General features: G+C 41.8%; 1 protein-coding gene across 2 annotated transcripts in view; it reads right to left on the reverse strand.

Annotated features, from left to right (window-relative positions):
* Positions 1–1385: 1385 nt before the first annotated feature.
* The window catches only part of bnc1 (basonuclin zinc finger protein 1), a 17954-nt gene continuing 5221 nt past the window's right edge, over positions 1386–14118 (reverse strand). Inside the window, exons 2-5 of one of the 2 annotated variants that reach the window (XM_070969231.1) lie at positions 9031–9133; positions 6692–6927; positions 2975–4998; positions 1386–2361 (exon numbers count right to left, since the gene is read on the reverse strand). In XM_070969231.1, coding sequence (XP_070825332.1) covers positions 1554–2361; positions 2975–4998; positions 6692–6927; positions 9031–9133 — 3171 coding nt within the window. In that variant the 3' untranslated portion in view covers positions 1386–1553. The remainder of the gene's footprint in view (positions 2362–2974; positions 4999–6691; positions 6928–9030; positions 9134–14118) is intronic. The other variant, XM_070969240.1, reaches the window with a different exon arrangement.

Genomic DNA, 14118 nt, shown 5'->3' on the forward strand with positions numbered 1-14118 from the left:
AAATGAGGCTTGCAAACATATGGCTTTTTATTTAATTGGAATGAATATTGTAACATGAAATCAAAGGAAACATGAACATCTATCATCATATGTTGGTTTTTGTGCCTTTTTTTTTAACAATTCCAAGCAACAGATAAATGGGATCTTTAATCTGGCCCATCGCATTTAAATACAGAATTTTCAAAAAATACACACAATACAGAGCAAAACCAGAACAGTAAACCATGGTGAAATAATCAGACATGTACAGCACAATGCTCTCGTTAATTCATGGTTGCAATAAAAAAAAAAAAAAAAAGACTAAGCAATATTCGTGGTGAAGTTAACCTTTTTTTATACAGTATATATTTTTTTGGTTTCTTTCAAAAACAAATTACTCTATTCACAGAATATACAGTTCAATAAACATATTGTTTACCACTTATTGTTTGGGTTGTGCTCATGTGTGGGGCCATTATTTTAAAATGTTTTTTTTTTGTTGTTTTTTTTATTTCTCAGTGTTGGACTCATTCACAGTAAGTGTGCCTAGCCTCCAGACACAGTATATTTTCCTGCTGTCTGCTCAGTCAGTCAGGATACAACCACAGCAACAATACAAGAGCAATGAGTTAATCAAGTCTAACCCTGTGAGCAGATTTGCAAAAAAAAACCAAAACAATTCATTTTCTTTTTTTAACTCATCAGTCAAAGGTATATTTTTCTGGGTGGGGGTGTTCAACAGAGCCCACATCTGAATACTGCTGTTAATCACAAAGTAGATGAAAGAAGACTTTGCGGGCCCTTTTAATACTGCATACCCCTCATACTGTATGAAGGAGTTTCTGTACACACCTGTGGACTGAAAAATCTTTGGTCAACATTAGCAGTATGCAACAACCAGAACAGTAAAGACAGATCATAGAACACCAAAACAGTAACTTATTGATCAAGCTCACAACATTATGCTTTTCAACAGACTCTTTTTAAAAACCATTGTCTAGTTGAATGAGATGACACAGAGTTTACTTCACTACTGCTTTTGATCAGTACATTATGCACAGCCCCACAGAGAAGATGTGGACATCTGACCAAAAAAAAAAATACCAGAAAGAAATATCACTCACATGATACAGTTTCAAAGCTCAACTCTCACTTGAACAACAAATGGAAATGTTCAGTTCATATGAATGAATTTTTTAAGGTCTAAACTGGGCTGTAAGGCAAACCAATACAAACAAATCTGTACTGCATTATATCAAAAGATTGAGACCAATGCTGAAGATGAATTTGTTGACAGGTCTGGATTGTTGGTGGGTTGTTACACAATGTGTAAATACAAACTGATGCATGTAATACTGTAATGTAATAATTTTGCCTTGCGTTTGCTACAACAAATTAACTCATGATTGTATATTCTTTTTTTCTCTCTTACACCCAAAATATGACAACAGGATGGAATTTTAAAAGTGCTAATTGGTGAGCCTTCTTTAGGTGCCCAAAAATGAAAAATAACATCAACAAAAAGACAATTGGAACAAAGGAAATCAGTCATGTTGGCACACAAGTTCGAATCCTTACTCCTGATCCATTGCGGCACCTGAGCTAACAGCTAGGTTCCTGTGAAGGTTTGGGTTTTGGCTGTGCCTGTTTCTGCTTCGCACAGAGGAGAAGGATGTATTGCATCCAGGTACTTTACACTTGTGAAGCAGTCGTAGATGGACAGTCTTGTAATGGGCTCTGAATGTCCCCTTGTTGCTGTACACCTTTTGGCAGACATGGCAGGTTATCGGAGAACCCCCCCCACCTCCCTGAAGTCCGCCTTGTCCTCCCCCAATGCAGCCCAGAGTCCTGTCTCCCACAAGTGCCAACTCCTCGCTCCCAGGCCTCCCCATGGCGATCCCGTCGCAGCTTTCTTCGCTGTCCTCCATGGGGAGCACCTCATCCCCTTCAATCCCTTCCCCTTCCTCACTACCAACTCCATCTGAGTCCCAGGAGGATTGAGCACTGCCATTGCCACGAGGTGGAGCAGAGGACGAGGTACTCAGGTCCAGAACTGCCCCATCCTCACCACTTCCACCACCTTCTCCTCCTCTTCCTAATCCCTCCATCTCTCCTCCGGGAGATGCCTCAGCATTGTATGGTGCAGTAGACATTTTGCTCATAGGGAAGACCAGGCCCATACGGTTGTGTCCTCGGAAGATGACGGAGGTCTGGCTGGTTGGGTCTCGATGAGGCAGATCTCTGTCCCGCTGGTCTTGGCAGTAGTCCAGGCCAACAGAGTCTCTGTCTCTACAGTGGGATGAGGGCAAGTACATACTGTTGGCTGGGCTGAATGAGTCTTTGGTCAGCAGCTTCTGGTGCAGGTTCAAATTTGCACTGTGTCTGTAGATTCAATAAAATCTGGATTAAAATTCAGTTAAATGTATTATACCCCAAATAGCTTTTAGACATGTTAATAATGTTTCAGCCAGCATTTTTCTCCATTTATGTCAACTGCATGATGCTTTGTTCCTCATTGGTTATTGTTTACAGACTTAGCGCAAAGAAAAGACTACTACACAAGACAGAAGTTCAGTTCCAATTTCTCAATGTAAATCGATATGTTTGTGCAACAGGACAGTCATACTTGAAAACCTATGCAGACAGCAGTTGTGCTTATAATTTTATTTATACTACATTTAGAGTAATATGGGGATGTGTTCACATGTGCAGACTTCTCATATTCTCTGAGTACAGTCAGCACTTTCCATTCTAACCAACTGGAGCAGCTGATTTCAGTTCCTTCTCATTGCCAGTGCATTCACATCTTTCAGTAGCATGTAGTTGAAAACCAATGATCTGATGCTATATTACTGACACACAGGGTGTCTGCTAAGTGGAACCAAGAGGAAACAGCAATGCCTTGGGGTTGGGGAAACTCTTGGCTCTTTTTACAACAATAAATTGCAGGCTTACATCTGTCAGCCAAAAGTAACAAAATATAACTGCCTCTCACCTGTCTCGGCTCCTGCGGGAGGGGAAGGCAGCATTGCAACCGTCCACTGTGCACATGTGCATCTCCTTCAGGTGGACATTTTGGTAGTGCATCTTGACGCTGTGTGGGTTCTTAAAGGTCTTACTGCAGATCTCACAGTGGTGTGGCAGGTCACCATTGGGGTCGAGATGAGGTGAAAGTGAGTCGCCATAGTCATCTGCACAGCCGTCGGATCCACCCCTCTCATGGTCTGTGAGCTGGGGATCTCCTCCGTTTGTCAGCCTGTGCTCACCCTCATTCCAACTGACCTCTGAAATCTTGTCAGCTGCATGCAGCGTGTTTGCATGGTCCCTGTCCTCCCTCTCTTCATTGCCATTGGGTTCCGGGCAGAGTAAGTTGTTGTCACAGTGATTCTCCATCAGTCTGTTTTCAAAGTGGGGAGGTGCACAGGTGATGACCCCTGTTTCTGCTTGCCTTGGCCCATCATCTTTGTCCTCCCTCTCAGTCTCACCAATGTAAGACCCTCTTGCTTCCTTCTTCTCCCCAGCTTGTCTTATGCACATATTGCCCTCTGCCTGGCTACCATCACACTCAACCTTGTCCCTGCCCTGTAAAGGAGCCTCATCCTCAGAGCTGCTGTCCTTATCCATCTGCTCATCTTGCTCCACCACCTCCTTCTCTATTTTTATTGGCATGCTTGACTTCCGAGACTTTTTCTTTGGAATAGGGTCTGTCATGTAGGGTTCAGGGGCTGTGATGGGTTTGACGGGTACAGAGGAGGACAACAGAGGAAGTGAGGGTAGTGTTCCTGGGGTGTTTGCAAGCTCTGCAGGGGTTACCAGGCTGCGGTAGAAAGGCAAAACTGGCTGTACTGTTTTTAAATTGGGGAAGAGGATGCCACTCTGGCCTATGCTAGGGAATGAATTGCTGTGGAGTTTAGAGCTAGAATCTACATGGCTCACCATGTAGCTGGGCACTGACTTATGGCTTTCTGCAGAGCAGACAGGGATGGGGATTCCATATTCGGGCCTCTTCTCTCCTTGAGAGCCCTCATCCACAGACAAGTTGCCACGCAGGTCTTTGTCTCTATTGTTACGATTCATTGGCATGTGTAACCGTGGGTTTGGGTTGGCACTATGGCGATTGCGACTCCGCAACGAGCTGAACACCATGTTGCAGCCCTCAATAGTACATTTGTGCTTAATCTTCAGGTGCACTGCATTGTAATGGATTTTCAGTGTACCTTTGTCATAGAATGTCTTCTCACAGGCATTGCAAAATACACGACCCTTCTTCAGAGAACCTCCTGAAGCCCCTCCACTGCCACTCCCATTCCTGTCCAGAGAGCGCAACTTGCTCTCAGGTGACATCTGTGTTACATCAGAGCTCATGGAGGGCGTGCATGGCGTGGAGGGTCCATCTGAGTAGTTGTCACTAGTGGAGAATTCCTCGGCTTCAATCTTTGTTGTGGTAGAGAGGCAGTCCATTGGCTTGTCTCCACTTCGGTCTAGATCAGCAGTAAATAAGACAGAGCTTGAACCTAGCAGGCTGCTATCTGGAGGGTGTGAAATAGAGATAGGGTTGTCCCTCCCTAGACTGTCCTGCCTTTGATCATCTCGTCTCTGACTCTGCTGCTCCACTGATCCATGGCATGGCTGCTGGTGTTGCTGGTGTTGTTGCTGTAGTGCCCCTGTCGGTGAACCCAGAAATGGTGCGGGAACAGAGCCTAACAACTGGAATGGCAGCATGAAGGCCATGCTGTTGATAAAGTTCTCAAAGTGGTGCATGCTGTTGCCACTCAGTTTATCAACTTTAGATGTGGAGAGGTTGGCAGCAGTGCGTGGGGTGTTGCGCTCAATAAAAGTGCGGATATCTGAGTTGGTGCGTGTGCTGGGAACCAATACTGCCTGACCCTCCTTGTCCTGCAGAGCCATCAGCTCCACTATGGACTTGGTCTCGCCAAAACGCAGGAACTGCTGCAGCGTGGCAATCTCCTCCTCGAACGTCATGATGGCCCATCGGTCCAGCACCTTCCCTGCTACATCCTACACACAGGTCAGGAAGAAAGAGGCAGAAACACGATACAGGAGAGGGCAAGGGTATGACATGGATTGAGAAGGAGAGGGATAGTGGAAAAAAAGAGGACAGAGAGAGAGCAGTTTCATCATTAGCATTATAAGTGTGTGTTAGGTTGCTCATACATATTCACAGAGTGGGTTAGATGACACACCCTATAAAGCAGACTGGCAGGGCAGCTAAATAAAGGAATCAGATGGAGTGTTAATACGAGTGGGCAGCACAGAACCCTGAGAACCCTCATTACATAGACACACAATGTTTCATCTTGCAGGTCATTTCTCTTCATTTAAATCATGTGGATTTACTCGCTCTGCATCAGCAAAAGCAGACAGAAAACACACATACACACCACACACATCATACAAGCAAACTAGCAGACGTACACCCATATGCACACATATATATGGACACACAAGGAAGGGAGGGGTGATCAGAAGGCGGCTCACATTAATCAAGAGGGTTCTCTCTCCCTTAGCCCAGCAGTAATCACAAGTGAGTTTGGGCGTCTTTGAAAGTGAGGAGAGGCTTCATTCCGTAACCGTGATTAATATTTCATCACAGAGCATTCATTGGGTGCCTGTCGAGGATTCTGACTCTACGTTCGCCATTAGATGAGCTAACATGAATTAAATGCAGCCCAGCTTGAATACTTGATGATGTACTAATCGAAATGAGAGCTCGCTCTGACATAGTACCTGCAGCCCTGGCCTCGGCCAGTTTGGCTTCAGCTTAGGAGGGAATCTGAAGCAAAAGACAATATTTACAAATCTACCCGGCACAGTTTGGAGACCTCCCTGAGCTGGTGGTACCACAGCAACAAGCAGGCCACATAAGCAGGATACCAAGATAGTTCATGGCCTTGGTTGCTACATCACATCCCTACTCTGTTCAGCCATGTTTTCCGGACCCTTCTCCTTCCTCCTCCCTCATCATCCTCAGAAATTCCTTCTGTCTCTCCCTTCATATACTCTCACTCACTCATATTGTGAGTTTTAGGGGTTTAAGAGGGGTTACCTACCCTACAAACACTAATCACTATGTTGAAATTGTTTTGATATTTAAAGGAACAGTGCAACATTTGGGACATAGTTTGATTTCCTTACAGGATTGAAATGAGAAGATTTATATTAATCTTATTTCTGTGTGTGTGTGCTAGTGTTAGTATAAGATAGCTTAGCATAAAGACTGGAGGCAGGGAAACAGCTAACCTGACTATATCCACAGGCCTGTCAAAACTTCCAGTGCTGTTCTACATGATATATTTTAAATTCATTCATGAACAGAAACATGAAATTGTGTTAAATCAGTGATTTTCAGGGGAGTTGTTCAGATCAGTTTCTTGATGAGCAGTGTCCCTGGCTCCCAGCGCTTCTTTGTAGCGGCAGTTGTCAGACACGTAGCTTTAGTGTTATTCATAGGTGCCAGATGAGCTATTCCCCCTTGCTTTCTGACTTTATATTAAGCCAGGCCAACCATATCGTGACTCCAGCTCAATACTTAGCACATAGATCGATATTGCTCTTGTCATTTCAACTCCCAGAAAGAAAGCAAATAAACCACCAGTTCTGTACTGGCTATTAGAAACTCACACTGTCACAGTAGCCTGATCATTTGTAGTCCTAAACACACAAACAGACACACTTTTTCCCCACTGCTTACCTGAAGGACATATCCTCGGATGTAGTCCTGCAGTGTCCAGTCAAGTGCGTTGAGGATCTGAATAACCTCCTCCTGCTTGAGGACAGAGAAAAGGCGGTCCAGGAGGATCTTGAGGCGTATGGGGATGGCTTGGGTGCCGTACAGCATCAGGCTGCAGATATCAAACACCACGTTCGAGTGCACAATCTCCACCTGGCTACTCTGGTACATGTGATGCACCTTCAGCTTACTCAGGGCTAGAATGCAAACATTAGATTTTAATAGATTAGATTTTATGAAATTACACTTGACACAAAGAAAGTACAGAGCAATAGAGATAACATAGTTTTTGAAAAAGTGTGTGGATAAGGGGAAAGTAGAACAAGTATATATACAATTTAGAAATGTAAGCTTCATAGAAAACAAAATTATTTAAAAAAATAATATGTGACAATAGCAAATTTTCTATTTTGCTATTGTCAAGCAACAATTATTAGAAAAGGTATGGTTTGTGCATACATAAAAATTCTAATTCCTGTTCTGTCATCAATAACAGGACTGTTTTGTTAGCTGTGGACATTATTTATACCAAAATAAATTTTAAATGATGGAATACTGTATGAACAATAAAGGCAAATGAGATAATATTAATTGAAATAAACAATAAAATATCTTATAGCTGTACACATGCTTCTTCATAGATATTACAAAATGGGAAAACCACACAAACCAGTGGGACCGTATTAGTTGCAGAATCACAACAGCACATTTGACCATTTGGACCAGCACATCCTATATTAAAGGACACTGTCAATTGAATGTGATTTTGTAGAGAAAATAATGCATAATTCAATATTTGAGATACTTAATTTTCATGGTATTTAGGTTTATTTTATTAGAGTTGTATTGTGTAAATGTGTGTTCATAATCAGCAGATAATTTTAGAAACAAAATCAAGGTGATGATGATTCATGCAGCATCTACAATAAATTAGCAGACAAATTACACAAATGTTGGAGACATTTATGCAGTTACCCTAAACAAACCTAACTGTTGCTGAGAGGTCTAGTAACCGCTATGCTCTATGTTAGTTCTAGTCTCAAAGAATAAACAGAGGTTCCAAAAAAAAAAAAAACTTTTCCAACACAAAATAGCTGAGAAAAATGTGTTGTTTTTCTGTTTCACACCTGCAGTAACAAAACCACAGTGTGGCACAGTGTAATTCCAAATGATGGCCTTCCTTGTTTACCGTAGCTCCGTGTGTATGTACAGCATGATACAGTGGGTAAGCTACATATTACAGTGAATGTGATCCTGATAGAATAATTTTGAAATGCTACACGTTAAAGGTTCAGTTCACCACCAAAAAAACAAAAACAAAACTTATTCCGATAAAAACTATTTTTCTAATTTAGTAATTTAGTTGAGGTTTCATTTGTCAAGGGTTTTAGATGTCTGTCTCTGAGATTTCTGTCTCCACCACAGTACAATGCAGGTGAATGGATTTTATTTTGTGGTGCTCCCTGTACTGGAAAAGTACATTTAAAAATTCAGCAGTAACATCTGAAAGGACTTATGAACCTGATGACATCGGACTTGATAAAATCTAAAAAGACTTTGACTTTTGACTTTACTTGAAGTTCAATCACTTAATGAGACCAAAGATTAAACATTATGTTATGAAAAACAGTGAATGAGGACTGAATCAAATTCCTTACTGTGAATCAGTCCAACAGCAGCCATTCATGTTGCATGAGCTAAGCAAGAAGACCATCAGACAGACACCAGATGAGAACAGACACCAGATGAGAACATAGATGGCAACATGCTAAGCATTTAGCTCAGAAATAATACCTTATTGTATTGTGTCCAAAAAACAAGTACATTTGAAAGCAATACAATATAAATGTAAACAACATTCATAACTTATATCTGCATTAAATTTGGAATTGTTGTATAAGGAATTGTTTAAGACCAGACACACTAAGTTTAGGACTTGGGTTATGACTTTATAGCCAAGACACGAGATGCGAAAGTGACTTACAAGAGAATAGCTTGATAAAAAATTGTCTTTTGGGAAACAGTTGGGGGAAAGGGTGCTTCTGAAAGTCCCTTCTCTGTGCTGTGGACACCACAAATTAAATTTCATTCACATCCATTGTACCAGGCTATAGACAGAAATCTCAGGGACGGACACTTTAAAACCTCTACAAATGGAACCAAAATGATCTGCACAACCAGATGATATTACTGCGAGAAAATGTATATTTCTGAAAATAAAAATACATATGTTGTTATTGAAAAGAGCCTCAGTTGAATGTCTTTGCATTACCAGAGGAAATTTTGCAGTGAGCTCTTACCATGTGCTACCCAGCCATGCTTGCAGTTTTCACACTGCCTCCTCTTCAGCTTTCCAGGCTTGAAACTGTCACAGTTACAATTCACCAAAGTGCAGCAGATAGCCTGTCAATACAAAAAATACAGTTTTCTTTTTTTAAATGAACACACAGGAAAATTAATTTCTATTTTTACAACACTCATTACCCTGTATCATCTATTTGGAATTGCTAACCTCGTCGTCTGACATTTCCCCTGTTCTTTGAAATGAAAACAGTTGCATTAGACCTACATTACATTTACATCAGTCTAGAACAGATATATTGAGTATTTTCTTTTTTCAACACTTCCACATGAAGCAGCTGATGAGCAGTTTATATTGACTATGTTTTTTTTATGGCTGCACTATTTCCTAAACCTTGAGATCTTGAGTAGAAAGTGAGCCGCTGGCAGAGCTGACAAGTGTAAAAAAGTTTCATTGGGGGCAGATTTCTAGATTCCAAAGACTGGACATTAATGATCTAATGCCTCTTTTATATTATGTCTAATTATAAAGGTGGAATCTTTTCAAGTGGTCATATTTCTATATGGTAAAGAATGCAACAAAATAGCAGAAATTGAAAATATTTATGTCAAATATATGTCATTTCAGCCTTCTGTAACTGTGCAGTTGAAGAAAAGTGTTAAAATGTGGACATGGCTGTAGCTGTGCTTATCTTACATAGGTCTATGAAAAATGTACAACTGTCATGTTGCTTTTGAAAACTGAAAGAAATAGTATGATTGCCTAAACTAATTTTGTTCTCCTTTTGTGAATAACTCATTGCCTGGTTTGCCCTGTGAGAGCAGTGTTAGCACAGCTATGAATGTGTGTGTGTGTCAGTAGCACTGCAGGGCAGGTCCTCAACAATGACAGAAGGTATTGGACACACCTGGACCACCAAAACCATCTCAATCAATCAGTCAATGCATAAGGTGCACACACACGCACACTCTCTCTCTCTCTCTCTCTCTCTCTCTCTCTCTCTCTCTCTCTCTCTCTCTCTCACACACACACACACACACACACACACACACACACACACACAGGTCAGAGGACTCTGTCCATCGGCTCATCTGCTAATGGGTTTTATCTTTTCAGGACAAAGATACAGAAAAGCAGAGTAAGAGGAACGCTGAGATTCAAAGTGAGGAGTAAATGGCAGTAATGAGTCAAGTTTTCTAGGTAGCTGCTGACTTGGCAGTGACCCTGCTGAGAGGACTCCAACACACTGATACACTAAAAATGGCTCTGCTTCCCCTCCATCTCCCCCTCGGATAAAAAAAAAAAAATCATTTACACACCAGGAACTGAAGGGAAAGCATCATCAGATTTATGATCAAAGCCAGTGTTGTTAATGCTACATGTTGAAAACCTCGGAGTGGCTGCAGTATGCCACCTCTCTCCCTCTGCATCTATAATGCATGATCAGTGGGGTTTTAGTATACATGAGCAGCATGCGTAGCTCCTTGCTGAAGCTCACTCCCTCTCCACAATTGGAGACGGAGGAAAAGCGTGGGTGGGTGGATGGGTAGGGGGCCACCTCCTCCTCCTCATTTAATCAGCCGCTTGGTTCTGCGCTCGAGGCTGGGTTTGTCCTTGAAATCTGGGATCATATTATTTCACCTTGAAATAACCTCTCATCATTAGGAAGGATAAACGGACCTGAGATGAAGATGGCAGCAGCTACCTGGCCTTGAAACCCAGCGTGGTAGCTGCGGCCTTCAGTCCCGTGACATCCATTTGCTTTGCTTTGCTTTTCTCTCTATCGCCCTCTCTGTCAGGTTTTATCTCCGCCAGTCAGCCTCTTCTGGACATTGGTGAGGTGTAAAAACCCCTTTGCTCATTTCTCAGCAACATAATCCCATCATTACAGAGAACCAAGAACCAACACGGCCCAATTAAGATAATCCAATCCCACTGTGGGTGCACACACACCTCCTGCTGCTGCTCCCCCTAATATATATCTCAATCAGGTGCCTCTGCTCGCTCACCAGCCTGTAACACATACACACACACATACCCACGCACACACACACACACACACACACACACACACACACACACACACACACACACACACACACACACACATTCCAATGAACAGTGTGCTCCAGGTCGCTTATCTTAATTAACGATTCATTTCACGAGTTCCTGAGGAGGAGAAGAAGAAGAAGAAGAAGAAGAAGAAGAAGAAGAAGAAGAAGAAGAAGAAGAAATATGACAGCACAGGGCAGGCCAGCACAACAGTGGCTCTTGGTGACTGAGCCCCCCAGCCCCCCACCATCTCTTTCTCTTTACTGTTGTCACAACAAAGTCACAGCTGTTAGCTCGCATCAGTGAAGTCGATGACAAGAAGTCTAATTGCACAAAATGATGCAGTTGAGTCAGTGTTTTTTTCAAACCAAAGCTAATACAATGTCACTTTCTTTATGTAAGTGATGTATAACAGTGTAGCCACACATCAATCCCAGCACACCCACCACCTCTATACACATCTTGAATACATTACACATGCCTCTAATTAGCATTTTGATCGCGCATTTTGTTGAATACATGACAAATGGTGGCACGGTGGTAACGCTGTCGCCTCACAGCTAGAAGGTCTCGGGTTCGAATCTTGCTGGCACCATGCCTTCGGTGCCTGCTGCTTGAGGAAAAGGGGCCTTTCTGTGTGGAGTTTGCATGTTCTCCCCGTGTTCACCTGGGGTATCCTCCTTAAAATACCCCCCACTAAAAACATGCAAGAAGATCACCACCTGACCAGTGGTGATGAAAGAGATTGGGTCCCCGGTTGGATAGCAGCTGTGGTCTGCTGTGGAGGAAGGTGACCAGGAAGGGATAAAGGCGGAGGACAAATTTCACCAAATCTTCATGGCGTGTGCGTGATGTAGTTGTTGTGTGACTAATAAAGGGGATTGTCCCTCTGATTCTTCTTCTTCTTCTTAAATGGCGTAAGTGAGAGGGTGAGGGCACACACAAAACGTCAGGGTTTTCATCAAAAACATGAGAAAATCTGCTGTCATTAGAAATGATAATGCAGCAAGATTATATTTAAATTGTTGTATTATCCATTGTTAATCTGCATTTTCTTACATTTTCTTATATATTTTTTACCATTCCAAATTTTGTCTCTTTTAGTGTGATCACAAACTGAAATGAAGAGTGCAGGAACTGAGATAAAACAGTCTGTGTCCTCATTACTGCTTGTAAAGTTCATCCCTGTGAGTGCTTAATATAATTGAACACAACCAGATGAGCGTATCAACATTCTTATTGACACAGAGCTTCTTGCTTCTGTGAGCGCTCATTCTTGTCTTACCTTACTAGCTTCTTCCAGAGCTTTTAACCACATGCCAGAATTTTGAACAGTTAGGTCCTAGTTACATGATGACATATGTGATAAACTTCATGATAACTGAGCAAATTCCACCTGCTGATGAAGACTGTGAGATATGGTTGAAAGCCCTAGAATAAGCTAATAAGGGGGAGGAATTGAATACAATTATTTCTGTGAATGTCATAGAAGAGAAATATATCTTGTAAGTGGTTTCTGCTCCAGTTACTATGAACCTATACAGCCTTGGTCCCACTAAATCACTTCATCTCTATAGTTTCTCTTTGTGTATGAAATTGTATGCTTTGGCAGTACAACCTTTGGAAATGTTCAGCATTTTTCTTTAACGTGAAAACAGTTTCCTTATATATGTCCTGATTTTGTCTTCAGTTCCTCAGTTTCTGTGACTTTGTTACAGTTAAATGCATTTTGGTCGAGAGATTGTATACTAAGAGGTCAGGGTGTGTAGGATGAATACATTGAGGCCATGAAAGGAGGTTTAACAGGGAGAAGGTGAAGTTAAGAAAAGAGAAAGATGAAGAGAAGGCGTGGATGACATAAAACGGTGTCTGTATACCATGATGACCAACTCCTGTGACACTCACATACACTCTGAGGTGCCTGCATGTGTGTATGAAATACCTTTCCATACTAAGTGAAAAAACACAGCAATTTTTATTATTTTTATTTTTACACTAGACACCAGTGATACTTGTGTTGGATTTGGCTGGCTTGATGTTAACTTGGATGAATTCTTTCCACAGCAAATCTAACAATTGTAATGATCAACATTTTCATTCAAATCCAGCTCTTTCCTGGGTTTTCTGAAATGATCTAATTTGCTTTCTCACTCCTCTCTATACATATTAACACCTTAAAAAAATGTAACCTACATGATGACCTTTAGATATATATTGTATGAATATAATATGTAAAAACCACAGAATGCATTCTCAGCCAGAATGTGGGGACATTACATAGACTTACATTCATTTCCTGGAGCCTTACCCTAATCTTACTCTTGCCTATTCCTAACCCTGTACCTAACCTAACCTTACCTAACCTGTAACCCTATCCTCAGTCTGCACCCTAAAATTGAATGATTTACATTAAGGGGACCTGCATTTTGTCCCCATAAGGCAGGCGAGTCCCCACATGTGACTGTGTAAACAGATTTTTGTCCCCACAAGGTGATAAATATCACACACACACACACACACACACACACACACACACACACACACACACACACACACACACACACACACACACACAAGCAATAAAATAAAATAAATAAAATGAAATAGTCCTCTCTGGCTCTTAAAATAAAATCCTGCCATATGTCCACAATAGCCACGGTGCTTTAGAGACTCAGCAGAAGTGAACAGCTGCTTGGACAGAGACAGTTCATGGATGGACGGGGACTTGTTGGCCTAATGCTGTGGAAAACTAATCAATTAGCAGCAGCCAGGCACTAACTGACCCTCAATTGGGAAACAAGCCATGCTGGTGCCAAAGAGTGAATAACAACAGGGCTATCAGCAGCTCTGAGGAAGAGGGAGGCTGAGAGCCAAGTGAGAGCAGATCAGATTTTACTATCAGCCATCAATCAATTAACATGACAATTATGGCACAGGGGAAATAAAGGAAGTGAAAGTTTTCCTGATGGGAAATATACATTTTCAATGATTTGCACACAGCACAACACAGATTTTATTCAGTTAAGGCTCACAT

Source organism: Chaetodon trifascialis, chromosome 1, assembly GCF_039877785.1.
Source record: "Chaetodon trifascialis isolate fChaTrf1 chromosome 1, fChaTrf1.hap1, whole genome shotgun sequence".
Taxonomy (NCBI): Eukaryota; Metazoa; Chordata; class Actinopteri; order Chaetodontiformes; family Chaetodontidae; genus Chaetodon; species Chaetodon trifascialis.